Source organism: Canis lupus, chromosome 15 (assembly GCF_003254725.2).
Source record: "Canis lupus dingo isolate Sandy chromosome 15, ASM325472v2, whole genome shotgun sequence".
Classification (NCBI taxonomy): Eukaryota; Metazoa; Chordata; class Mammalia; order Carnivora; family Canidae; genus Canis; species Canis lupus.
In genome coordinates, this window is record NC_064257.1 from 16,236,421 (window position 1) to 16,263,514 (window position 27,094).

At 54.8% G+C, this 27,094-nt stretch overlaps 1 protein-coding gene and 1 long non-coding RNA gene across 10 annotated transcripts in view; both read left to right on the forward strand.

Annotated features, from left to right (window-relative positions):
* The first annotated feature begins 2,496 nt into the window (after window positions 1-2,496).
* Window positions 2,497-12,874, forward strand: LOC112642620 (uncharacterized). The gene is made up of 6 exons (XR_003125353.3): window positions 2,497-2,573; window positions 8,109-8,214; window positions 9,449-9,544; window positions 9,933-10,140; window positions 11,137-11,323; window positions 11,634-12,874. It is a non-coding gene; the product is annotated as an uncharacterized LOC112642620 (long non-coding RNA).
* A 951-nt stretch (window positions 12,875-13,825) lies between these two features.
* The window catches only part of SLC6A9 (solute carrier family 6 member 9), a 31,741-nt gene continuing 18,472 nt past the window's right edge, over window positions 13,826-27,094 (forward strand). For 2 of the 9 annotated variants that reach the window (XM_025420382.3, XM_049094062.1), the window contains exons 1-2: window positions 13,826-14,060; window positions 19,751-19,867. In XM_025420382.3, the coding sequence (XP_025276167.1) occupies window positions 19,838-19,867 (30 nt within the window). In that variant the 5' untranslated portion in view covers window positions 13,826-14,060; window positions 19,751-19,837. Of the gene's footprint in view, window positions 14,061-14,254; window positions 14,274-15,471; window positions 15,805-19,750; window positions 19,868-25,580; window positions 25,765-27,094 lie in introns of those variants that run through there. The other 7 variants (XM_049094060.1, XM_049094057.1, XM_049094059.1 and 4 more) reach the window with 7 other exon arrangements.

Genomic DNA, 27,094 nt, shown 5'->3' on the forward strand with positions numbered 1-27,094 from the left:
ATAAATAAAATCTCTTAAAAAAAAAAGTCAGGACTAATCTCTCATTAGCTCCCCCCCAAGGGAATGGGTGGCTTAATGGTATTTGCACAAGTACGTTATCTTAGAAAAAACGAAAATGAGCAAACTTTTGTGTTGAAAACATTTTTTTTAAGATTTTATTTATTTATTCATGAGAGACACGGAGAGAGAGAGAGAGAGAGAGGCAGAGACACAGGCAGAGGGAGAAGCAGGCTCCATGCAGGGAGCCCGACGTGGGACTCGATTCTGGGTCTCCAGGATCACGCCCTGGGCCGAAGGCAGGCTCTAAACTGCTGAGCCACCCGGGCTGCCCTTGTTGAAAAAATTTCTATGGCTGAGCCTCCACAATGAGACGTTACTTCTTCTTGTACAATTTGACAAAAATGGACATGTTTAAGCAGAAATGTATTCAAGCTTGGTGGCTCTCAGATCGAGGGCATGTTTTTAAGCCAGCTCAAAGGCTTGAGTTGGTCAAGTCCTACGTTTGCTATGGCCTAGCCATGTGGACTTGGGCAAGTGACTTCACCTCCATGCATCAGTTTCCTCTTCCTGTTGAAAGAGGAAGGTAAGAGCGCCCACCTACTCCACGTTGGTGGTGTGAAGATGACAAGAGTTGATGTCGTTCCTCGGGTGGTCACATGATCCCAGCTAGGCCAACGAGAGCTGTCCTTGGGGATTTAGGAGTAGTGAAGCAGGGAAAACTTATCTCTGTTCCTCTGACACCACTAAGCCGTGTGATATAAGGCCTGAGCTGCTTTTGGCCGTGTGGTTTCCTGCCATGGAAGTTTCCTGAAGTAGAAGCTATAATGAGAAAGGGTGAGAATATCCGAGTCCCTGAGTCTAGATCTACTCTTGTTCTCACTGGGAAAGAGTCAATGAGCAAGACTCACTGAGTGCCAGGCGCTATTATGAACGCCATCCGAGTTCGGGTTCGGTAATCCCAATAACCTCAGAAGCTCCATGTTAGAGATGAGAAAACTTGCTCAAGGTCATGGAGTGCAAGAGCTGGGATTTCAGCCTGGGCAGCCGTTGCTCTGCGTGTGAGCCCAGTAACTCTTTTTTTTTTCTTTTTTTAAGATTTTATTTATTTATTCATGAGACACACAGAGAGAGAGAGAGAGAGAGAGAGAGAGAGAGAGGCAGAGGGAGAAGCAGGCTTCATGCGGAGAGCCCAACGTGGGACTCGATCCTGCAACTCCAGGATCACGTCCTGGGCCAAAGGCAGGTGCTCAACCACTGAGCTACCCAGGCATCCCCAGCCCAGTAACCCTTTGTTATGGAGGACCATGGGGTGCATTGGGGGATGTCCAGCAGCACCCCTAGATGCTTAGCACACCTTCCTTCCGGTTGTGGCAACCCAAACTGTCTCTGGACATAGACAATTGCCCCGGATAAGAACCACTGCTGCCACTCCTACTGCCTCCCAAATTCTTTTTTTTTTTTTTTTTTTTGCCTCCCAAATTCTTTCTGAATTGCTACCATAGCGTCACCCAGGTCTTGTGTCAACCACAGCTTAGCGCCACCCCCCAATGCAAGTGTCAAACACAAGCAACCCGATTTCCCTCAAACCCTGGGTCACCCACAACACATGGCCACCTAGACCCCCTGGTTGTCTAAAACCTCATGTCACCCAACAGTCTGTGTCCCCAAAACTCCCTGTCACCAGTCCTGTCTCTGAGTTCGGTGGAACCCATGACCTAGTGCCCTCTGTCCTCAAGCAGAATTTCACTCCAGAGGTCTTCACAGAGACAAGGCACAAAATACGCATCGAGACAGAGACAAGGAGACAGGAACACACATGCACAACACAAGGCAGGAAGAGGCAGAGACGCTCCCAGAGACCGAGGCCCTCCAGGAGGGCCAGAGCTGGTCATGCTAAATGGGTCACCAGGGGCCCACCAGAGCCCTTCCCCCCACCTCAGGATTAGAGCTGGGGGTGAGGAGGCTAGATTCTGGGGGTAAGGAGCTTAGACCCAGTGTGACAGCTAATCGCCCACATGAGACCTCTGTCTAGGTCACCAAGCCCTGAGCAGCCCCCGCCCCCACAGTCACTCCCTTGTCCCCCACCCCCCACCCTCAGGTACTCGAGTGACAAGATCTCACCCCTGAAACATCACAGCCCAGGAAGGCAGAGACAAGAGGTCAGAGCCTCCAGCCTCCCCTCCAGCTCTGCTACCAGAGTGCCAGGAGGGGGCAAGATCCACCAGCATCTGGAGCTTTGAGGAGGGCTGGGGGCTGCACACAGAGCTTGGGTTTCCCACTGGGTTGTCCCAGGCAGGACCTGGTGGGGTGCAGAGAAACATCTTTCTGAGTTGAGAGACCTGGTGGGGGGCAGATGGTTCCTCCTATTCCTGACCCCTCAGCCACAGGGCCCCCGAGGATAACCGAATGAAAGAATCAGGCCTAATAAAAGTCTTTAAAGCAGCCCCACCCACACACTGGCCTAGCCTGGTTGCCATGGTGATACCCCAGTTGCTCCAGAGGCGGCTGCCAGTCCTTGAAGTGGGGACAGTGGGGGCAGCGGATCTTCGAACTGTAGCGGGTTGGGGTGAGAGGTCAGTGCTCTCCGGGAACATTTCTGACCGTGGCTGGGGGCTGCGTGCCCAGGTTTGTCCCCATCCCTCCTCGCTCAGCTCAGGGCCCATCCCCACCCTCCGACCCCTCTTCCTCAGCTGCTCCCTGGAATGGGCTCTCTCAGAGGCCAAATCCACCTGTAGTTCATCAAGTGCAGTTGTGAGGGCTGACCAGTGGGCTCAGGTATGAGGCTTAGCTGAGGAGCCCAAGCATGTTGCCCCAGGGTAGGGGCTCAGAGAGGTTCTAGTGGAAAAGAGAGGGTGTGAAGGCTCAGCATAAAGGTTCTGGAAACAATCCAGGCAAGACCCAGGTGCAAGAGTTCAGGCTTGGGGCAAACATGTCCTAAATATGACAGGGGGCTTCCGTGGAGGCTCAGGGACATGGACCCAGATGTGAGGGCTCCAACGGGGCTCAGCGGAGGATCTGTACTGATGTCTCCCTTCCGTAGTAGCTTGTTACTAAAAATAATTGTTAAAGCACTAAACTTCAGATGAATCTTCTTGAATGTATAAATTAAAAGGGACTGGGATCCCTGGGGGGCTCAGTGGTTTAGCACCTGCCTTCCACCCAGGCTGTGATCCTGGAGTCCTGGGATCGAGTCCCACACCGGGCTGCCTGCATGGAGCCTGCTTCTCCCTCTGCCTGTGTCTCTGCCTCTGTGTGTGTGTGTGTGTGTGTCTCATGAGTAAATAAATAAAATCTTAAAAAAAAAGGGCATACATTATATATATATATATATATATATATATATATATATATATATACACACACACACAATGGAATATTATTCCTCCATAAAAAAGAATGAAATCTTGCCCTTTGCAACAACAGGGATAGAACTTCAGGGTAGGGATCCCTGGGTGGCGCAGCGGTTTAGCGCCTGCCTTTGGCCCAGGGCGCGATCCTGGAGACCCGGGATCGAATCCCACGTCGGGCTCCCGGTGCATGGAGCCTGCTTCTCCCTCTGCCTGTGTCTCTGCCTCTCTCTCTCACTGTGTGCCTATCATAAATAAATAAAAAAATTAAAAAAAAAAAAAAAAAAAGAACTTCAGGGTATTATACTAAGTGAAATAAAGACAAATACCATATACTCTCACTCATACGTGCAATTTAGGAAACACAACAAATGAGCCTGAAGTGGGGTCGGGGAGAGAGAAATCCAGAAACAGATTCCTAACTCTATAGGGAAGGAACTGATGGGTACCAGAGGGGGAGGGACGGGGGCGGTGAAATAGGGGGTACCCTGGTGATGAATGATTTGAAAATGATTTTGAAAAGATTCTTGTGCTTGTTGGTTTTTTAAAAAGGGACTTAAATTGAGTTCCATTCCTAGAGGCTCCCCCTTAACCTTTCTGAGGCCAAGTTTTCTTATCTGTAAAATAGGAAGAATAGTATCTGGCTCGTGGAGTCATTGTCGGGACCAAATGGAAAGTGAATGTAAAGTTCTTACAGAGTGTCCTCAATAAATAATCGTGTAAAAAAAAAAAAAGTGCGCTTAGAGACAGAAGAACCCAGGTGAAGCAAGAACACCGGGAATCATGCAGAACATTCTTCTGCTCATTCAGGGAGGCCGTAGGTGGGGGGGGAGAAGGGGTGACCTGCAAGCGGGCGAGGGGTGCTGCCAACCACACCAGGAACATACTGGAAATCTGTAGCTGATGTGCTTTGTAATGTAAGCAGTCAAATGAGCTGGCTCGCCAAGAGCACACTAATTATAAAGGTCTAGGGCAAAAGAGGGGGCTGTTTAAAAAAAAAAATCGAAATACAATTGACATATAACATTGTGTACGTTTAAGGCAAATAACAAATTGATTTGCTATATTTATACTGCAAAGTGATTGCCATTAGGGCTTTAGCTAACCTCTTCCCGTCCTGTCATTAACATTTCTTCTAGCGCTGGGAACAATCACGGTCTAGTCGCTGAGCAATTTTAATGCTATAATACAATTTTGCAGTCTTTTTTTGTGTGTTTTCATAATACAACTCCAGGGGCACCTGGGGGGCTCCGTCAGTTAAGCGTCTGCCTTGTGGCTTTGGTTCGGGTCATGATCTCCTGGCTTGTGGGATGTGGGCCCTGAGCCCAGTGGGGCTCTGTGCTCAGCAGGCAGTCTGCTTGAGATGCTCCCTTCCTCCCTCTGCCCCTCCCCCTACTTATGCTCTCTGCACCCCCCCAAATAACTAAATAAATCTTTAAAAAAAAAAAAAAAACTCCAGGGGATCCCTGGGTGGCTCAGTGGTTTAGCGCTTGCCTTTAGCTCAGGGCATGATCCTGGAGTCCTGGGATCAAGTCCCGCATCAGGCTTCCTGCATGGAGCCTGCTTCTCCTGCTTCTCCTGCTTCTCCCTCTGTCTGTGTCTCTGCCTGTCTCTCTCTCTCTGTCTCTGATGAACAAATAAGGTCTTTAAAAATAAATAAATAAATAAAACTCCAATTCAGTGGTTCTCAAACTTTTTTTTTTTTTTATCTCAGGACCTCTTTGTACTTTGAAAAATAACTGAGGACCCCAAAAAGGTTTATTTAAGTGGGTTTTATCTATTGATATTCACTGTATTCAAAGTTAAAACTGAGAGACATTTAAAATACGTATTAATTCAAAATAACAATATCAGGACTCCTGGATGGCTTGATGGTTGAGCATCTGCCTTCGGCTCAGGTTGTGACCCTGGAGACCCCGCATCGAGTCCCGCATCGGGCTCCCTGCGTGGGGCCTGCTTTTCCCTCTGCCTGTGTCTCTGCCTCTCTCTCTCTGTGTTTCATGAATAAATCTTTTTAAAAACAAAACAAAATAACAATATCAATGTTCTGTTAACATGTTAACAGAAAAAATGTCTATGAAAAATAGCTATGCATTTTCCAAAACAAAAACTTTAGTGAGAACAGTGACATAATTTTACATTTTTGTAAGTGTCTTTAACGTCTGACTTGATAGAAGACTGCTGGATTTTTTTTTTTTTTTAATCAGGAGTTTTTTAGTTAAAATCCAGATTTTTAAAAATATTTTTATTTATTCGTGAGATACACAGAAAGAGAAGCAGAGACACAGGCAGAGGGAGAAGCAGGCTCCATGCAGGGAGCCCGATGCAGGACTTAATCCCACAACCCCAGGACCACACCCTGAGCCAAAGGCAGACGCCCCACCGCTGAGCCACCCAGGCATCCCAACTGCTGGATTCTTATATCTGTTTCTGCATTCAACCTGTTGCCATATGTGGGTTTGGCTGAAATATGTAAAGGAAATTCAGCCTCATAATGTATATAGTTGGAAAAGGGAAGCATTTGAATAGCCTTTTTGTTATGGATATTCTTCTTTGATACTACACCCAAACTCGACTGGTGTAGTTTCTTCTTCTTCTTCTTCTTCTTCTTCTTTTTTTTTTTTTTTTTAAGATTTTATTTATTTATTCATGAGAGACACAGAAAGAGAGAGAGGCAGAGACAGGGAGCCCAATGTGGGACTCGATCCCGATGTGGGACTCAATCCCGGGTCTCCAGGATCACACCCTGGGCTGAAGGCAGCGCTAAACCACTGAGCCACCTGGGCTGCCCAGGGACTGGTGTAGTTCTTAAAGGTTCTTTGCAGTGGGGAATCTGAAACTCTATTAATGAGCTTTTCTGTTACATGAAAACCCATCGGTCTGTCCCATACCTTGAATGGATCTTTTATCCATGCATGATTTTTTAACATCACAAACTGGTCACTTGGAAGATATTGGTTCACTGAGTTAGGCAGCTCTTCCAAATATTGACACATTTTATCATACAATACAAACAAGCAAACAGAAAACCTCCACACATTCATTGATGTCATAACCAACCTCGTCAAAATTGATTTCAAACTCACGGTAGCAGATAGATATTTTCCAAATTCTAATTTTCACTGGAAAGCTCTAATTTTATCACTGGCGACAAGCTCTAAGAAGTTGTTTCCCTTAAAGTGACAGGCTCGTTTAGTTCACTTTGGAGAAAGTGTATGCCAAATACCCAAGTCTGAATAACTATTTTTTGTCATTTGTTCTTTTAAGTAAATCCAGTGAGAAAAGTGAGTTTCAGCTCATAAGTCAATTGCATAAGTGCTTTTCCCCAAGATAACTATCATACATCAGAATGCAGAAGATGTGGGATCCCTGGGTGGCTCAGCCGTTTAACACTTGCCTTTGGCCCAGGGTGTGATCCTGAGGTCCCAGGATTGAGTCCCACATTGGGCTCCCCACATGGAGCCTGCTTCTCCCTCTGCCTGTGTCTTTGTCTCTCTCTCCATGTCTCTCATGAATACATAAATAAAATCTTTTAAAAAAAAAAAAAAGAATGCAGAAGATGTGCTTTATGTATGCTTCCCATGTGTCACAAAAGTATTGAAAAGACATGTAAGGGTTGAAAGTTTAAAAAAATTAATAATTTTACTGCTTCATCAAGACATTTTTTTTCATCAAGACATTTTTAAAAGATTTTATTTATTAGAGAGAGAGAGAGAGAGCACAAGCAGGAGGAAGGGTAGAGGGAGAAGGAGAAGTAGGCTCCCCAAGAAGCAGGGAGTCAGATGCTAGACTCGATCCCAGGACCCTGGGATCATGACCTGAGCCAAAGGCAGATGCTTAACTGACTGAGCCACCCAGGTGCCCTCATCAAGACATTTTTAAGTGAAGTTGCCCCCTTTCTTTCCTTTTTCCTCTTTTTTTTCCTGTGTATGTGTAGTGGCAGACAAAATACAAAGATGGTTGGAAGACACCCCGATTCCTACTTGGGCTCCAGGTTAGACCTGCCCACTGCTGCCCTTGCATCACTAACGTGAATATCAACGTAGTGAAAATGACAAATAATAATCGGTATTATTATGAAAATTGTTTTGGTCTTGTGGATCCCCCATAGGGGTCTTGGAGACCCCCAGAGGTCTTCGAACAACACCTTGAGAATCGGCACTTAAATTCGAATTAAAGAATTCAAGTAGCGGTATTCACTTTTCTTTTTAAATGACTTTTTTTTTTGAGATAACATTCAAAGGTTTGTAAAAGGCTCTCTCAAATATCTCGTGGAAAAAATGAAAGTCCATTCCATTTGTGGTACTATTTGCTTTACTTCCTCCAAAAAGGGGCGTGGAGAGGAATCAAAAGCGGGTTGGCCCATGGGAGTGCACCAGGCATGTGAAGTCATCCATCATGTGTGTCATGGTGAGCAGGACACAGTCCTGGGACTGCAAAAGCAGACAGTGCTGGGAACTCAGGGCCCTCTGTCACCTTCCCCCACACAGTCTCAGTAACCTAACCACACATGCCTCCACAACACACACACACACACACATGCACACACACACACATGCACACACACACACACACACACATACACGGGAGGACGAGCCACATGTTTTGCCATGGCTGATTTCACACAACATAAATGACAAGCCCGACCATGGTTATGCTCACACAATGCAATCAGCCACATCGAAGCCACACAAAATGTCCCAATAAGTCAATCACCCAACCTTATTGTTCTCAAAACCAATTCATGTTTTATATTCACAGTTGGAGAACTTCAATGGCCCTACACCCAATCGTGCTTACACTCAAACTGTGTAACTAAAAAACATCTCCGGTTGCCATGCAACTCTGTGTGGATACTGTTCACAAGGTGAGAGGGTAGGTTTGGGAGACAGGACAACGTGGGCTCAAGCTCAAGTTCAACCATTTACTGATTCTGTAAACTTGGGCGAATTATTTAACTTTCCTGAGCCTGAATTCTAGAAAATGAGGGCAATTGCCACCTTGTAAACTTGAGGTGAGGACGACACAAAATAACCAGACAAGTGACAGCAGCACCTGGTCTGGCCAGATGTGCCCCAGGGGAATCCAGCTGTAACTGCCGTGTATGGCTTTTGTCACCAGAGGGCACCAGGTCTCCAAGGTGTCCGTGGGGGGTGCAGGAAGAAACCAGGCCAGAAAGGCCGGGATGCCTGGGAACGATTCCTGAGGCAGGTGCAGACTGGGGAGGTGTGGGGGTGCGGCCAGGGATGCTCATGGGCCCTTACGGCCCCCAAGCCCCAGCCCCCAGCCCCCAGCACCAGAATGTGCTGCCGGGTAAGACGGGCACCTCCTGGGAGGATCCTGGTGTCACCTAGGAAGGAGGATGAGCACTCACTGTATACCAGGCCCTCGTCACACATAAGTAACCCTCATAATATTATGATTGATCCTCACTACTACTAGTATCCTTTTTTTTTAAAAAGATTTTATTTATTTATTCATGAGAGACACACAGAGAGAGAGAGAGGCAGAGACACAGGCAGAGGGAGAAGCAGGCTCCATGCAGGGAGCCCGATGTGGGACTCAATCCCTGGTCTCCAGGATCACGCCCTGGGCCAAAGGCAGGCGCTAAACCGCTGAGCACCCCGGGCCGCCCACTACTAGTATTCTTGTTGAGGATATTCCAGAAACTGAAGGCCCAGCTTCCCCATATAGTAAGCTGGAGAGCTGGCTTCAGAATCTAGGTTCCTAACCACAGCTCTTCAATGGTCTCCCAGAGACCCCTCCCCTCCTCCTCCTGGGGCTCTTCCAGGACTCTCTGACCCCTGCCGTCTGTCCTGGAGCTCAGCCAGACTCAGCTGACCCTTTCCCCTCTTCCAGCCTCTCCCTGCCTGCTCCCTGGGCCTGCCCTGGTAAGAGGCTTATCAGGCATGTGGGGGGGACAGATAAGGCAAGGCCCCGAACACAGCTTTATCCGATCCTGCCATCCCCAGCTGCTGGGAGTTGGGGGAGCTGCCAGCAGATGGAACCCCACCCACCCAGGCAGCCAGACAGCACCCACACCCAGAGCCTTGTGTCCCTCCCTGCCATGTCATAGCTCCCTGTGATGTCATCATTTGCAGTGACATCATTGCTCCGTCCCTCCTTCAAGTCTAAGGGGGCCAATGAGATGCAAGTTGGGGAAGCAGAGTCCGACAAGAGTCCTAGCCATGCTCCAGGTCAGCACGGTGTGTTGGGCTGGTCTGGGAAGAGAGGGTGGTGTCCCGGGATCCTCCTGAGGGTGGGTGGCTATTTTTGGCATTGGCTGCTTCACTTATAGCCACCCTTCTTCCTGCCTTTTCGATCCAGACAGGCTCTGGGTCCAGCAGGGGCGGGAGCAGTGGTGGCAATCTCTAGGCCCACTGCAGGGTGGCTCTGGGTATCACCTCTAGCTCTCCACCAGCACCCTGCTCCCCACAGGGAGGCCTGCTCATGGGGCACAGGGGCCTTGCATCACTTCCCTTGGGCAGCAGCGAAGCAGGGAGGGACCGTAACGGATGGCCAGACAGACAGACATAGCCAGCCCCTGTTCTGAGAGTCACCTGCTGACACAATTTATGTTCACAGCCTCTCACCAACACTATGACATGCCGACAGCCGTCGCATCTCACAGCTATGCCCTCGGCCACATGGGCCACAGATGGTGACCCACACCAACACACTGGCACAAGCACATCGTCATACATCCCATATCGAGAGCAGGGACCCCTTTTCTCTCATGACTCTATTCCTAGAGATTATTAGCCGGTTCCCAGAGGATGCACACTCCTATGTGGTGAGTAAATGGACGCTGGATTATATAGGCCCTGTGACTGGGAAAGCCATCCCTCCTGCTGACCCTCTTGACCTCTCCAGACCCAAGATGGGGGCATCAGGGAAGCAGTACTGCTGTTTCCACCACCACTCATGGTCCCAACTTCAGTGACAGCCACTCTCCAGGTTATACCAGTCTCTGGAGGGCCCTGGGCCATGTAGGCCCACTGCTCCTCCCCTTTGGGTGTGTTCCGGTGGGTTAGGACATTGGCGCTCAAAATTGGATATTAGGAATGTTGGGTGGTCTAGATGTTGGGTACCCTGGGCATGAGACCCCCTGGGTATTGGACCCCCGAGGCTCTGGGAATTGAGAACTCTGAGTTTGGGTTTTCTATGGTGTTGGGAGCTCCGGCACCCTTGGCACTGGGGATTCTGAATTTGGGGAGCTCTATGGTGTTTGAGAATCGGAGCTTTTCATGCTCTGAACGTTGGGGCTACCCCCCAGACAGGGCCAAAGCCAACGTTTCCAATCTATAGGCCTAATTTCACCCAGAGCTGCTAGGATCCAGCCTGGCACCCTGCTCTGAGCCCATGATTGGCTCGTACTGCCCCCATGGACCAGGGCCAGAGGCAGCACAACAGAACAGTCTGAGGGACACATGGAACCCCACAGACATGGATTCCCCCTGGATCGGGAACCAATTTGGAGATGCCAGGCACCGACCACTGGGCTCCAAGTTCAAGGGAGAAAGAATCTGAGAGCAGAGCCCATGCGGGCCACTCCCAGTAATCCTGCCTCTGAGGCTGGGACTCCAAGGAGGTGGAGGCCAATGGTCGTGCCAGGCTGCAGCTCAAAAGTGTCCACCCTCCCCCGACGTCTCAGCAGGGCCCCTCTGCACCCCTCCACCAACTCCCCAATGCCACCAGCTCCTCCAGTGCCCTTCAGAAGTGGCCCAAGTGTGGCCTTATTCCTGTTGCCGCACACATACACCTAAGCCAACTCTGTGTGTCCCAACAGAGGCCTTGATCCTGCGGGCTGACGACAACAAAGGAGGAAACCAGCCAGCACTGGGGGATCTGACGCTGGGTGCAGCCCTCCCAGGAAATGGCACAATAACTGGAGGCTTGGGAGACACACCTTAGCCCACAGTGGGTGGGGCCCTCCGCTGCCTGCCCTCTTGCCGCCCTGGCCCCAGAAGAAGCAGGTCAGCAGGTCCTCTGACCCCTTCGGTCCTCCTGTCTGTCCCAGGCCTGATTCCCCACTCTCCTGACAGCGGCCCAGGCTTAGCCATGCTCTTCCCACTCTGTGGGCCAGCTGCCCCGGGCCAGGAGCTCACAGCCAGGGACAAGGCCATCCCAGTTTCTGACCTGGGCTCGGCCCAGACCTGCCTCCCTTGGGGCCTCATTCTAGTTGGAAAAAAAAAAAAAAGCCAAAAAAAAAAAAAAACACACCAACAATAGCCACTCTCCTCCCTGTCTCACAGAGCTGTTTTTTTTTTTTTTTTTTTTTTTTAGCTGGCTTTTCAAACCAAAATCTTTCTCAAGTTTCTCCTCCGGATTCAACTCACTGTATAGCTGCCTGAAGTCCTTTCTAGATCAAGGCGGGTAAAATGCACACATCCATGAATCTCTCTACATGTGTACAAATATATTTTGTGTTTTCTGTCCAGCAAAACCCTCAAGAGCAAATTTCCAACTTCCCCAAACACCCCAGGGAAAATCTTTTCTCCCCAACCCATGGACTAAGGTGATGACTGCCTCCTTGCCTTGGATTCATGCCAAACTATCTTCCTGATAAGGCCTCAGAGAGCTAAACCCTGAGCACCCCACCCTCCCCTGCCCCCAGCCCCCAGGGCCCCAGGGCCTCCTGGGCATCTGGCTCTGAGTATCCCGACCTCCCTTCACATGGATGCCTTAGTGTGAGGTAGGAAGTCCCGGTTTCCTTGGGCCACAATAATCATCAGAAACTTCACTGATAGGCTTGGGCTTCTCTTCCTGTGCCCCTTTACCCTCTGTCTATTGCTTCAAGAGAGAAGGAGGCCATCGTCCTGCCCTCTCACACACTTCCTTGTTCCCACTCCCTACCTGGGGGCCTTTTCTTTCTTTCTTTTTTTTTTTAAGATTTTATTTATTTATTTATTTATTTATTTATTTATTTATTTATTTATTCATGAGAGAGAGGCAGAGGGAGAAGCAGGCTCCCAGCAGGGAGCCCGATGCAGGACTGGATCTCAGGACCCCAGGATCACGACTGGAGCCAAAGGCAGATGCTCAACCACTGAGCCACCCAGGTGCCGCTTGTCCCCGGAGTTGGGGACACCCCCACACTGCTACACAGAGCTGCTGCAGTGTGCCTACAGACACTTCTCCAGAAACACAGGTCCACCTGCACAAATCCACAGGGGCAGGGGCATGACGACTCAAGTGTCAAGAGTAGAGGCGCACTCAAGCGCACACACGCACAAGCCACCTGCGATTCGTTCATGGGAGAGTATAACTCCCAAACATGCTATACCTGCTAGGTTTGGGAACAAAGTAAAAATGCAAATAATCTTGTGATGAGATAGTCTTTCCAGATCTAATCAGGTCTCCCAATGTAAATAGGTTGTAAGTTCCGAGCCTAGGGCCCTGGGGAAAGTCTGTGAAATGGGCTGTGTGCGGCCTGAGAGCGTTCCTGTGGTCAGGAAATGTCTGTGCCTGATACCTATTATCTTGCTCAGTGCCTCTGATTGTAAATTAATAAAGTGGAATCTCACTTGTGTGACTTTGGCGTGTGTGCATCAGCTTCTTGGAGGCTGACTGTCCCCAGGGAATAAAGCCAGTCTCCTGACCAGACAACAGTGAGGAATCGAGTCCAGGTACAGAGGGGGTACTATGTCTCCGGGCTGGGCCCCTTCCAGGCAGATGCCTCACTCAGGCTGGGCCAATACCCGTTTCTCTGACAGCCAGTACCAACTAGTGGCTCTTGCTACACTACGTAAGCAAACTCTGCGCCAACTGCCAGGCATTGCTGTCCAGGGAGACGCCTGGAACAACGTGTCTTAGCTCATCCTCTCCATTTCACAGGGGAGGAAACTGAGGCTCAGCACTGCTTTTGGCAAAGTCTCCTTTATCTAGTATTGGAACCCAGGTCTGTCCCCTCAGGGAGGGAATAAGGGACCCAGGTTGGTGTCTGCAGCCCAGGAACACAGCAGCAGAGTAGGGCTGCCCAAACCAGCGGTCCAAGGAGCGTCCCTGGAGGAAGGACTACCCCCTAGACCTCCAGTTCCAAGGATCAGGACCGGGGCCTTACCCAGCTGTGCCCAGAGTCCCTAGAGGCACCGCTCCAAAGGGAATGGAATTTGCTCTGGCTTCTCCCCGGGGGCAACGCAGGCGCAGAAGCCCAGGGGCCTGGAGGGCCAGCTCCAGCCCCAGCCCCCCGAAGTGCCCCAGGTCTTCTGGCTTCACTCCAGCCTAGTCCGAAGTGGGCAAGGACAACTGCTTCCTCCAAGGGCCCCAGGCGGCGGGCAGCAAGGCCAGGGCGAAGAAGGGGGGTTCCTTTGCGGAGCCCACTCCCAGGGGTTCCTGGGGATCAATCATCCGAAAGCTGGAGAGCCTTGTAATTTTATTCCCTGGGAGGAGGAGCCTGAGAAGTCGGCCAGTGGGGTGGGGATGAAACGGGGAAGGGGGGGGGAGAGCAGCCAGGGGAGCCGTTCAGGGAGGGGAGGGACTTGGCTGGGTCTCCCAAGCCTTCTCCACTCTCCAAACTTTCACCAAACTCTTGGCCCCCGCCTCCCCGAAACCAAAACACAACAAGCTCCGGAGGAGCCTCGAGCGGCGCGGCGGGGCGGGCGGACTCGCGGCGGCTCTGAGCCTCGGGAGGCTGATGCAACTTTCCCTTTAAGAAAGCCACCTGGGCGCACCGCGGTGCGGACCCAGCGCCCGGCCGGGGGCTGCAGCATGGTAAGGGGCTCGGGGAGGGCCGCGCCGAGCCCGCGCCGCTGTCCGTCCTGCCGTCCGCCTGGGTTCGGTGGCTCCGCGGGGCTAAGCCCCGGGAGCAGCGGGCAGCAGTGTGTGTGCGTGTGTCTGTGTGTGCGATCGCGCTTGCAGGCGGGCATCCGTGGGGGAGAGTGTGGGCGCACGCACGAGGGTGTCTGTCTCGCCGCAGAGATCGGGGTAGGTGCGCGCGTCTGGGTGTCACCGCTGTCACCAAGGAGCTCCAGCGGGCGAGACCGGGGGGGGGCGCGCTCCCGAAGCGGGGGGGCGCTGCGTGCCGACGCCGGGGCGGTCGGGGGCGGCGGGCGCGGGGCTGTGCGGGCAGCGCGGGAGCCGAGCCGCCCCGGTCCGTCTGGGGCGCCAGCGGGTCTGCGCGCCGGGGGCCTGCGGCCGGCTCTGCGCCCCCCTGCGGGCTCCCGCTCCGCCCGTCCGCGCCCCGCAGGCCCCGCCGCCGATCTGGCCCCTCCGGCCGGCCTGCCTCCCTTCCCGCCCGCCCACCCGCCCGCCGGGTCCGGGTTCCCGCGCGCCCGCGGGTGCCGGGGAGCCGCGCAGGGGTCCCGGCGCCTCGGGATCTCTGTCCGCGCCCCCCCCCCCCCGGCCCCCGCGTTGGGCAGGGACTGCGGCCGTGGAGTTCCTTGGGGGCGGCTACTCCGGGGAAAATCCGCGCCCTCCCTGCCCAGCCTCCACTCGGGCGCGTGCGGGGCGGGCCCGGGCGGCCACAGGTGAGGCCGGGGGCCCGCAGCCGGGCGCGCACCCCCAGCCGGCGCCCCGCACCCCGCAGCCGCGGCGGGCGCTGGAAGGCGGCGGGGCCCGCGCGGGCCGGGAGGGGGCTGGCGGGGCGGGCCGGGAGGGGCCGGAGCCGGCCTGGGGGCGGGGCGAGGGGGCGGGGACCTCGGCGCCCGGTACTTTTCCACCGCTGGGGCCGGGGGCGGGGCCGCCGCCTCCACACCAGCTGAGAGGCCCACACGTGGCGGCTGATGTAACACCGCCCCCAACACCTCGCACCTCGATTAAAGCGGGCGCACCCCGCTTCGAGGAACCGGGGTGCGACGGGCGGCGCCGCAGCTCCAAAGGCGACCGCGCCCCTGCCGGCCGGCCGGGGGCCTCCTCGCGGTCCGCCGGCTGCTTCTTAAAGGAGCCGCGCCCCCTTTCGGGCCTGCTCCCCGCAGGCCACGCCCCCTCGCCGCTCACTCTTAAAGGAGCCGCGTCCCCGGCTCTGACAGCTCCAAGCACAAAGCACGGCTCTATTTCTATGCTGGAACAAGCTTGAGGCTGCGGTTGCTAGAAGATAAAGGCTGGGGTGGAAGTGGGGGACCCGGGGGGGGGGGGCCGGGGAGTGGAAAAGGAAAGAAGGACGTGAGAAGTCCAGAGTGAGGGTGCATCGGAAGGTTGGAGAATAGTGGGTGAGGGAACTGGTTCTAGGAAGGGACCAATGGGCGGCACTGAGCATGCCCGAGTGTTTCCAAGGACCGCAGAGAAAACGCCCCCTTACTCGGCCTACACTGCGACTGCGGCGGTGCCCGCTCAGTGCCAGCCCCGGGGACAGAGAAGAATCACACGTTTGCCCTGGAAGAGCTCTCCAGGGCGTGGGGAGCCAGATCTGGGCACCGATGACCATGCCGCAACACTGTATGTGACGGGCGTGTTAATCAGATGTACTCAGCGTGCTTTGGGGGTACGGGGGAAAGGTGACAGCAATTGGAGGAGGAAGGTAGGCTTCTTGAAGAGAATGCCATTGGGACGTGGCATTGAAGCTGGGTAGGATATGTACAGATGGAAATGGGGGCAAGGATGCTCAAGGAAGAGGGAGCCTCCTGCACAAACGCGGAGGCAAGAAGCCCTGGGAATGCTGGAGAGTCCCGTATGGCCACAGGTGGCTGCAGGTAGCTGACCTGGGCTCCAGGCAAAACTAGAAGCCCTCCCCTGCTCCCACAGCCCCTCCACTCCCTCGGTCACAGTGAAAAGAGTGTATGCTTCCTCCCCTCTCTTTCTTCTTAACTGTGAGGTCCTTTTTTTTTTTTTTTTTTTAACTGTGAGGTCCTTGAAGACAGGGGAAGAGCCTGTCACCTTTCCATTCCCAGAGAGGACCCCAGGGCTTGGCTCAGATGGACCCTTACAATTGACTGACAGCCCCGTTTGGGAGAAGGAAGGACAGAGCAATGAGAGGGTAGAGGTAGTGGGGGTCCTGCGCATCCCCTCTCACCATCCACCCTTGAGCAGCTCACAGGCCAGCTCACGCCCAGCTGGCCCTCTCCTCACTCCAAACCTGTTGCACCCCCACACTCCTGTCCTTGGGCCTGGCCCTGGCTTCTTCCTGTTGCACCAGCAGAAACCAGACACCCCTGTTTGTCCCTCACCTCTCGTGCAGCTCATCATGGAGTCCTGCCAGTGTTGCCTTCTCTATTTTTCTCAGGTCTGTATACCTCTCCCCATCCTATGGCCACCTTCCCGGTCTCTACCTTCTCCTCCCCGGCCTGGCCTCTTCCTGACTGACTTTTTTTCCACTAACCCCTCCCTCCTTTCTCCTTTCTCCACACTGTGTCCTTTCTCCACACTGTGTCTAGGGTGATGTTTTTAAAATGTGCATTCCACCAGTTGCTCCTGCCAGGTACAATTCTGCCTTAAAGCCTTTGATCACGGCCATTGCCCTCAGGATAAAAACCAAAATCCAGGTCCCAAAGGCCCTGACCCTGCTTATCTGTCCACCTTCATCTTTGGTCACTTTCTCCCTGGTGATCTGAATCCAGCCTCAGGGTCTTTGCACATACTACTTCATTTGCTTGGATCTCCCTTCCTGTTCTCTTCCTCACTATTGCCACTTTGCCTAGAGTAGTCCCTCTGACCCTATAACATTGCTTCCTCAGGAAAGCCCTCTGTGGCTATCAGACAAGGCCAGGTCCCCCTGCTCTAGACTCTCATAGAAGGATCTTTCTCCTTCACACCCTTTATCTCAGTCTTTGATTGTCTGCCTCTGAGTCATGAGTTTCCCCCAGCCTGTAAGATGCAGGAGGGCAGAGACCAATGACTTCTTGCTGCCCAGCACCGGTCTGGCCCAGAGCAAGCCTGAAATAAATATTTGTGGAATAAATGAATTGTGGCCAGCCTTAAATGCCTGCTAAACAATCTAGGCCATGTCCTGTTGTCTGTGGAGAACAATGAGGGGGAATTGGGGCCTTAGGGCTTTGGGAAAATTAATGGACTGGGAGGTGGGGACTTGCAGGGGAGTCCAAAATAAAGCAGAAACTTCAGAATTTACAAAGGAAGGGTTACTAGCCCCATCTTCCAGATTAAGTAAACTGAGGATCGGAGAAGTTAAGTAACTTGCTTGAAGTCACATACAGAGTGAGCGGCAGAAGCAGAATTCCAGGCCAGGCCTACCAGAGCCCAGAGCCCAAGCTCTCTGTCATGTGCTGAACCCACAGCTTGCCAGTGGTAGTCCGTATGGGGACCACTTTTGTTTTTGTGTTTTTTTTTTAAAAGATTTTATTTATTTATTCATGATAGACACACAGAGAGAGAGGCAGAGACACAGGCAGAGGGAGAAGCAGGCTCCATGCACCGGGAGCCCGACGTGGGATTCGATCCCGGGTCTCCAGGATCGCGCCCTGGGTCAAAGGCAGGCGCTAAACCGCTGCGCCACCCAGGGATCCCATGGGGACCACTTTTGAACGGTTGGATGGGGCCATTTAACAGAAATGGCAGAGGCAGGAGAGGCAGCAAAGCTTTATACCCAACTCATTCGTTCTCCTGGAGGCCACCACCAGGCAGTCTTTGGGTCACTAACCAGTAAACGCTTTAAGCACAAGGACTGTATTTGCAGTAAGTGTTCAGGGATAACCTGAGTGAGAACACTGTGGAGCCTAAGTCCCTGGGCAGAGTGCCCTCAGTTTACTTACCTAACCAGGGGGCATAACAGTGACCAACCCACGAGGTGGCTCTTAATAATGCCATCTGCTGTTATTACTGTTTGTTGGCTGAAGAGGGACAGCTTTGGGGAAGTCACATGGAGAGTTTACGGCTTAGGGAGAGGTGTAGTGAGTGAAGACAAGACTGTGATCTTCTAAGGGAACACAAACCCCCCCTTTTGGTCTCCTGGGCTGCCCCCAGGAGACCAAAACCATGCACAGGGACCTCTTTAGGAGGACCCCTTTGAGAGGCAGAGAGGCCAACCTGGATGAGTGACAAAAGGGAAATGGTTACAGGTCACATCTGCGCCTGCCTCTGCCCCGGGGAGAGGGACCCTGAGTGGCCAGGGCCAAGTCCTAAGGAAGCCAAGGGCTGATTTTCATAGGCGAGGTGCTCCTTCCTGGTCTCTTCTGGCCTTCTACAACCTTCCTGGGCCTAGAGGAGAGAGGCGGCCCTTTACAGGAGGCCATGGGTGGGGCAGAGTGGCACAGAACAGCCTTTGGAGTAGAGTCTGCTCCCTGGGAGGGGAGAGAAGGCCTCAGAAGCCGAGCCCAGTCCCTCCAGGGACCAGGCACAATGGAAGTTAAACAACCTTGTCCACCGAATGCAGGGTTTCCCTCCCATGAGAGAATTCTTTGAGGCTCCCTGAAGGTGGAATTCTCTCCTGAGGCCTGTCAAAAACTACCCTCTATTCCATCTGGGTCTCACATTAAACCTGGATACACCAGCTTGGCCGCGCAGCCACTCCTTCCATTTGTCTGCTGCCTTCTCCAGCTCGGCAGGCCCACACTGCATCTCAGAAGCTTCCCACAAGATCTCTGGCTGACCTGGACCATCATTCCAGGACCTCAGTCTTACCCATTGCCCTTCGATTCAAGTCAAGCAAGACTTCCTGAAAGCACGTACGGGGCAAGGTGCAGGCGTAGAGGGTAAATGAAACACGGACCCAACCCTCAACCCGCAGACTCATGGTTGATGGACATAAGCAAATAAGTCTTGAATGAGTTGATAAGGACACTAGTAGAAATCTGCCAAAAAAAGAAAGGAGGAAGCAATTTGTTCACGCCAGCTGGGGAGAGTGCCAGGAAAGGCCACAGAGAAGAGGTGACACTTAAGCATGGTCCTAAAGGATTTGCAGAACTTTACAGGGTGAGCCAGAGGGAAGATGTTGCTGGCAGGGGACAGCCTGAGCCAATGGAAGGGGGGCAGTCCCGTGCACGGTGTGTTTGGTGTTCATAGGGCTTATGGTCCAGGTTAGTGATATAACAACATGTCCAGATGCCCTGGAGCCCAAGCCGAGCAGCGCCAGGATGAGAAAGCACTGTCCTGGCTGCCCGGCTGGGGTGACGATGGGGAGCGTGCACTGACCCCAACGGACTCCCCTTCAGGAGAAAGGTTGAAGCCATCCACACAGACGATGAAGGAATTGGACTCTGTCCCAGTTCTGTGTTCATTTTTTAATCTTTTATAGAATTGGGCATCTGGAGAGTCAAAAATAGACCTTTGCCCATTGGGACAGGAAGCCTGGAGACCAAGGGATCCAGGGGAAGGGTTGGAAGAAGGGCTATGAGGGAGCTGATTGAGGGGCATCCAAAGAGGACAAAGATGGGAAAGCGCCTGGCAGAGGGTGGGCTGGCCTGGGTGGGGCAGGAGCCTGGCAGGGACTGTCCTGGAGCACCCTGAGGGCCACACCTGGCCTGCCCTCACCTTCCCCGGCCAGGTTCCCACCCCGTTCTCTGCTCTCTCTACAGCTCTTGAGATCTGTGGTCTGAAAGGTGCTGGAAGCGGAGCCTGTGAGTGCGGTCCAGGACTCCAGAGTCCCCCAGCCTGCTGCTGCTATGGTAGGAAAAGGTGCCAAAGGGATGCTGGTGAGTACAGGAACCAGACTGCAGGGAGGAAGGGGGGGATGGTGAGCACCGCCCCTCTGAGGCCTTCTGCCAGCTACTTGCCGTGGTAGGAGGGCCTAGGAGGCTTCTTGGGGCCCTGAGTCTGGCTCTGCCCGGGCTCCTGAGTGCTGGGGCTGTCCCAGGCCCCAGGCAGGCAGCCCCTTGCCCAACAGGTTAGATGGTGCTGCAGCTTGGAGCCCAGAACGGGGCAGAGTCTGCTCCAGAGCCCACAGACGCCACAGGGGCAGGAGCACACTCCCCATCCCCAACACAAGAGATGCTCGGGAGAGGCTGCAACTGGTCCTGCTGGGAGGCCAGTAGGACCCAGGGTTGGCACCCTGGCACCCCCCTGCACCCCATGCTCTGCTTGCAGCAGGAGGCATTCAGTACTTGCTAATCAAGGGGTCTCCAAACCTGTCTGGTTCTCCTCTACTTCCCTGGTTCCTTCTCACTCTGAAAAGTAACAACATTTCCTCCTCTGAGGCCTCGGAAAACTTCCCTCTCCCCCTTCCCCAAGCCATGGCCCTTCCTTTGCCCGCTGCCCCGGAGCACAGGAGAGTTGGTAGAGAGGCACCGTGAGGAGCAGAGGGCAAGAGCCGGGCCTGGTCAGGGCTTGAAGGAGGAAGACTCCCTGACGGACAGAGCGGGTTGGCACTGGAAGCAGGAACCGGGACAAAGATGTCAGATCCTATCCCAAGAGCAGTGGTTGTATTTCTTCTCTTGGGATCTTGCCTCAGGGACAGGCTAGGCCGGGCAGCTGTCAGGGGAGGAAGCCGGTGACCACACAGCCCTTGCCTGGGCACTCTCTTGCCCACATCAATTCCTTCTGTTGTATTTCTCATTCTGTTAAGGATTGTTTGGGCCGGGGTCTCTGCTGAGCTCCCCCACCCCCTAAATAGGCCCCGTCTCTCACCAAGGATTTCTGGAACTCAGAGTACTTGGTCCAAAGGAATGGTTTGGGAGAGGGAGATGGGAGGTTTTGCTCCAGGGTAAGGACCCCCTGTCCCGCCCCGTCCTGAACTTGTAGCATTCCGCCCCTCAGGCCTGCTCTGGCCCAGCTCCTACCTGGTTGGAACGAGCCCGAGTGAGCCAAGCTTCGGGAAGTATTCCTGAGCCAACCTGAACTCCGAGTGCTCATAAATGGGCAGAGGTAGACATCCCATGACCTGAACACTTGCTAGAGGTGATGCCGCAACACAGCCAAAAATGGGCTCCCTGTTCCCAGGGGAGGCTGGGAATCGCCACGGGCCTGTCGTCCGGGGGAAGCAGGGTGTGGCTCTGCCCACGCGTGGAGAGTCTGAGCCCCATGAAACCCAAGAAACCCCCCGAGTATTCCCTGGCTGCTCTTCTTCCTCGGGAGCGACCCGGGAAGGACTGGCACAGGCAAGCGGCCGAGGTGGGGAGCATGGGGGCCACCGGGGGAGCGTGAATCACGAGGTCCGGTGACCGGCCGGGGCTCCGCTTCCCGGACTTGGGCTCTGCGGGGCCAGCGTGTGTGCGGAAGGCAGCGCTGCCTTGGGACGCGCGTTCCCAGCCCCAGGATGTGCCTAAAGATAGCCGGGGCTTGGTTTCCTCCGTGCCCTCTGCCCTTTGGCTTCTGCCCGCCACTGCTTGTTTGAGGCCCATAACATCTGTCCCTTGGGCCCCCCCCCGCCCCCAGTGGTTGCTGGAGATTCTATTCCTGCCTCTTTCTCGGTTCTGCTGATGACCTTGGGCTACTCTATTCTCCGGCCCCAGTTTGGAACTGGAGCCACCTCCATTCAGTGCTCGTCTCTAGGAAACGGGCTCAGAGGAGCGCTAGCCCTCCTGGCTAACCTAGGCAGCTGAGCCAGCACTTTGTGAGGTGCCTGTGCCCCCCTAAAGGCAAAGCGCTGAGGACACTCCTTTCAGACATGCCCTTCTCGGGATCCCTGGGTGGCGCAGCGGTTTAGCGCCTGCCTTTGGCCCAGGGCACGATCCTGGAGACCCGGGATCGAATCCCACGTCGGGCTCCCGGTGCATGGAGCCTGCTTCTCCCTCTGCCTGTGTCTCTGCCTCTCTCTCTCTGTGTGACTATCAAAAAAAAAAAAAAAAAAAAAAAGACATGCTCTTCTCTCCGTGCCACGGTGGGGGCAGAAGAGAGGGTACTGAGGGCCAGGCATGTAAGCCATGCGGACAGTCTGGGGCCTGTGGCTTCTTTGGCCATTTGTGCCCTGTTTTGTGGGTAGTGGACCGCTAGCCCCTGCCCTGGGCTGCCCCCTGCTCCCCGGGCTCTCTTGAGCATCCCCAGACACCCTGCATCCATCTCAGAGCTCTTGCCCTGCTCTTCATGTGGCAGGCACCCCATGGAGAAGTGAGCCCCTTTGCAGCACGTGCCCAGGCCCACATGCCCGCTGCACGTGTCCCTCCCTCCATGCCGGCCCAGATGGTCTCTGCCAGGCCAGCTCAGCTGCCTCCCTCACGCCTCAGCAGCTCCTAGGACAGGGCCATGCAAGAACCCAGCTGGCCGGGGTGCCTCCAAGCCTGGGAGCAGCTGGGATGCTGGGGGGCACCAGGGGTGGGTGGGGTGATACTTCTCTACACGTGTGGGGTGGGGCTGCCTGAGGCTCGGAGGCCAGGGCGCTGGAGGAGAGGAGCCCAGGGCCGGAGAGCCCCACTGGGTCAGCTTTAACCACACGGCCTCACAGCAAGGTCACAGGCTGGCTGATTCAGTCCCCTTCCCATGCCCGCTCCCCACTGGCAACAGAGTCTGGGGCAACAGAGGCCTTGGTGAGCCTCACTGGCCTCTCCCCATATCTTTGAGGACTCTGGTTGCTTCTGCCGTTGGGAAACCTTGTGATGAATAAGAGCGGAGTCACCTGGGCTAGGGCCCTGAGCGCCAGAGCATCTAAATCATCCCAGAAGGCTTTGCAAGCACCACAGGCCACCCCAGGCTGCCCCACCCTGACCTGTTGTATTACGCTCTGATAGGAGGATGTGTACCCTCCTCTTATCTGCACCATCCATTGCAGGGCCTGGCACACAGTGGGTGCTCACCCAGCCCACATCCTGGCAAGTGGCAAGTGCTCAACTAGTATGGGCTTGGCCATACTGGGAGCTCACCAAGCACAGGGTTTGGCACACACTGGGCGCTTCGCAGGTGAAGAGCCTGTCGACTATCAGGCACTCACCTAGCACAAGCCCCAGCACATGAGAAGTGCTCAACTAGTGCAGACTTGCACACGTTGGGCACTCCCTTAGTGTAGAGCCTGTCACACATCGGGCACTGGTCTATCACAGGGCCAGGCAAACAGCGGGTGCTCACCCAGCTCCAGGCTGGGGATTCACTGGGTCTTCACCTGGCACAGAATTTGGCACATGTCAGCTGCTCATCTAGTGCAGGACCTAGCACACCGCAGGGGCTCACTAGCATTGGGCTGATACAAAGTGGGTGCCGTCTTAACACGAGCCCAGCACACTCAGACTTTACGCACAGTGGGCACTCTGCTAACTCAGGTCCCCGCACCCTGCGGGAGCTTTCCAAACCCCAGTCCTGGTAGTACAGTGGGTGCTTTCCTAGCACGGAATCTGGCACACAGCAGATTCTCTCCTAGCTCAGGGACCAGCACACAGTGGGCACTCTCGCTGTATAAGGCCTAGCACAGAAGAGGGGCTCCCTCAGCTGGGACAGCCTGAGCAATGACCTAGGTGACCAGCCAGGTGATTGGAGATGCACTACTACACCCTCCCAGTGAAAGGGACAATATCTAGATCCAGAGAAGGCCCAGCATTCTCAGACCTCCTCTCTGGACCTGAGACTGTGCCCTCCCTTCCCCTTTGGTCCCCATCCCCTCCTCACCTTCCCTGGAGCGCACCTGCTCAGTTCTGTGCCCTCACCTCCCTTCACTCAGCTTCCCTGCAGGCCCCACCCGCCTTGGTCCTAGCTCAGCAGGACCTCCCCCTCTGGAGCCACAGGGCACAACAAAGCAACTAGATTCCTTGCCCCTCTGGAGGCATGCTCACTCTTATTAAGAAAAGTCAGAGGCGGGGGCTCGGGGAGTCGGCCTCCCAGAGTGGGGCTAGAGCAGCTGGATCCCACTAATGAGGCCTCATTACGGCCAGGGCCCAGCTGGGCTGCTGCCGCCTCCTGTCCCCATGGCCAGAGCCAGAGAAAGCCGTCCAGCCAGGGCTGCCTGTTCTGGGCACCCTGCCCAGGCCAGGGCAGTCAGAGCCCAGAGCCCACCCTGGGTGGAAGTGAGCATTTGGGCATCATGGGTGACTGGGCCTTCCTGAAGCCAGTGGCCCAGCCAGGGCCTTGGCCCACAGTCTGTGCTCGCAGGAAGTCAGCGGAGCGTGTCTGGGGACCTGGCTGCATGAGGCTGGCCCGGTGAGAGGCTGAGTCAGTGGGGTCTGAGACCATTCCTAGGAGACTTGCTTGGGCCAAGGCTGATCTCCGTCTACCTCCCAAAATGAGGATGATAATGTATCTACGTCAAGGCATTTGGGGGGGAGGATTAAATGAATTAATATGCATAAAGTGTTTAGGACAGTGTCTGGCTCATAGTAAGCACTTAATATGTATTATTAATATGTATTACTATTACTGCTGATTCTCACTAAAGTCGATGACGGGTGATACCCTTATTTGAGAGACGAAGAAACTAAGACCAGACACGTTATGTGATTTGTCTAAAGCTTACATGGTGAGAAACTGGCAGTGCTGGGGTTTAAACCAGGCCTATCTGACTCTAGAGCCTGTGCCTTTTTTTTTTTTTTTAAGTCATCCTAAAAAAAAAAAAAAGCCATCCTGCCATGTTCCTTTTGAGGTCATCATACTTAACCAAACTCACAGAAAAGCAAGCTTTACATCAGAATTCATGCATGCTTCCCATTGGTGGATGCTTACTAAGACCCTACCACGTACCAGGGCCTCCACCAATCTATTAATTTCCGGAATATTCATGCCCACCTTCCTGACCGCTGGTCTGTGGTATCTCAGCACCTGCTGGAGACCCGACTGGTGAGCAGGGCCTCGGAGAAGTGGGACTGGATGGGTCTGAGCGCCATCTCGCCCCAGTTATGGTGACACCTGCTGGTCCGAACCCAGCCCTGGGCCATGCAGTACAGATCTCCAGGGGTCCTTATTCCATGGCTGCGCCTCTGCCATCTGTGGTGACTCCGTGGTGACTGCTCTCTTAGCTTGTGCCATCTTTCTTAGGCCAGGTGACAGTGCCATTCACCAGGCCAGGGCTTTCTTGCATGGTCAGCCACATTCTTCGGTGAGGACACTCCATCATCGTGGCTGGCTGAGGCTCTCCAGCTCTTGTGAGGGGGCCGGGGACAGTTCCAGGGCCCACCGTCCCCCTGCCCGCACCTCTCTGAGCAGTCGAGGATGCTTTGGTGTTGCCCTGTGGACTCTGCCCCCACCCTCTTCCTGTCCTGTCTCATGTCTGGTGCCCAATGGCACCCAACCACCCTACCAGGAGCCCACCAAGTGCGAGGCCCGTGAGCTCAGAAGCATCTGGGCCCCGAGGCCGCTCACTCTCTTCCGCGCTCGCTCTGCCTCACTCTGTGGTTGTGAGTCTGTGTGTGTGTGTGTGTGTGTTCTGTTCCAGTAACTTGCTGGGAACAAGGGAAAAACACAACAAACCCCACGCCTCACTGTAGCTTGGAGCACCCGCGCTGGGCTGCATGGGGCCGGGCCGGAGGGGGAGGGCCGGGGAGGGGTAGGCAGAGCTTCGGGAGGAGACGAGGTGAAAGTAATTGTCGCTGGCCGCCACTGGGAGAGGCAGGGGATGCGTCAGTGTCCCCGGGAGCTGGCAGAGGTGTGAATGAGCAGCGGGGACACGCGCTCCGCTCTGGGTGCTCATCCTGGGATGGCCTCGGCTCGTGGACCTGTGGCCCCCTCCTCCCCAGAGCAGGTCAGTCACCTTCCAGAACGTTGAGCCCCCTCCCTGGAGCCAGGCGGTCCCGGAGGCTGGACTGGGGGGTGGGGAGAGGGGCTGAGTGGTCTGTGCCAGGGAGGGGCAGGGCCGGCCAGCCAGGGAGACGGACACCAGCAGAAGTGACCCAGAAAGTCGCAACTGTGCGAAGGAGCGCAGGAAGAGTTAGCTGTGTGGTGGGGGCCTGGGGGAAGAGAGTGGGGGGGGTGAGGGCTCCCCCAGCCCAAGGACCTGCTGAGAATCTGCTCTGTGTATCAAAGCTGCATTGTCCCAGCTCCCGGGGAGACGGGCCGGAGGTGCCCAGGAATTGTACTAATCAATACAGCCCCATTGTCCGTGCCACGGCAGTTACTCCTATGGGGAGAGTGAGTGAGGGGGCAGGGGGACGTGGTACATGGACTGGGCAGGCACGGTGGGGGAACAGGATGGGATGGGGGTCTCAGCTGGGAGGACAGAGACCCCAGACGACGTTCAGCAGTGTCCGCGGCAAGTGCTCAGACGGGGTGGGCACCAGTGGGGCCTCTTCCCTAGAAGCTGGGGATGTGGAAGGATGTCGGGGACCACGGGGCTGAGGGCAGCAAGCAAGGGTGAGGGGACAGGGGAAGCCATCCTCCCCACTCTGTAGAGCATCCCGATTTGACCTTCCGAAGGCAGGAGAAGGAATGTCCTCTGGGGAGACATGGGTTGGGTCTGGGAGAAGCATTATGCAGGGCTGCCCTCAAACCTCAGAACTGCCAGGGTCACAAACCGAAGCCACTTCCCCGAGTGCCAGCCCCACTGCCAACTGACTGGGGTAGAGGCTGCCCACAGCTGCTGCAGAGTGAGGCAGGGCTGCCGGGCTTCTCCAGGGCAGAGGCAGGGCCCACCCGGCGCTCCCCATCACTGCTCCCCAGGGCCTGGAGCAGAGCCTGGCACGCCTGGGGGTGCCTCCTCGGTCTCCTCTCCATGGTGTTGGCAGGTCTCTCTGCACCAACTAGGGCTCTGGATGAAACAGCACAGGGCACGCCCTTGCCTCTCGCACCTGCTACGTGAAGGTTTGGACTCCTAACAGGTGCCCAGAGCCTGCTCTGAAGTTTTCCTTGAGGCAAGAGGCGCTAAGAGCCCCTGGGTACTGCTCGGGCCTAGGGCGGACTTTCCCATGGTCTCGCTCCTCCACCTCTGGCTCCTGACTCTTTCCCATATCTGGATAAGCAAGGCCAGATGAAGGACGGAGGGCTCAGGGGGCTACCTAAGGGCCAGCCTGGCTCCCGGGGAGACAACTCGGGGGAGCAAGAATGTAGGGGTGCGAGGAGGTCGTGAGGTCTTTTGA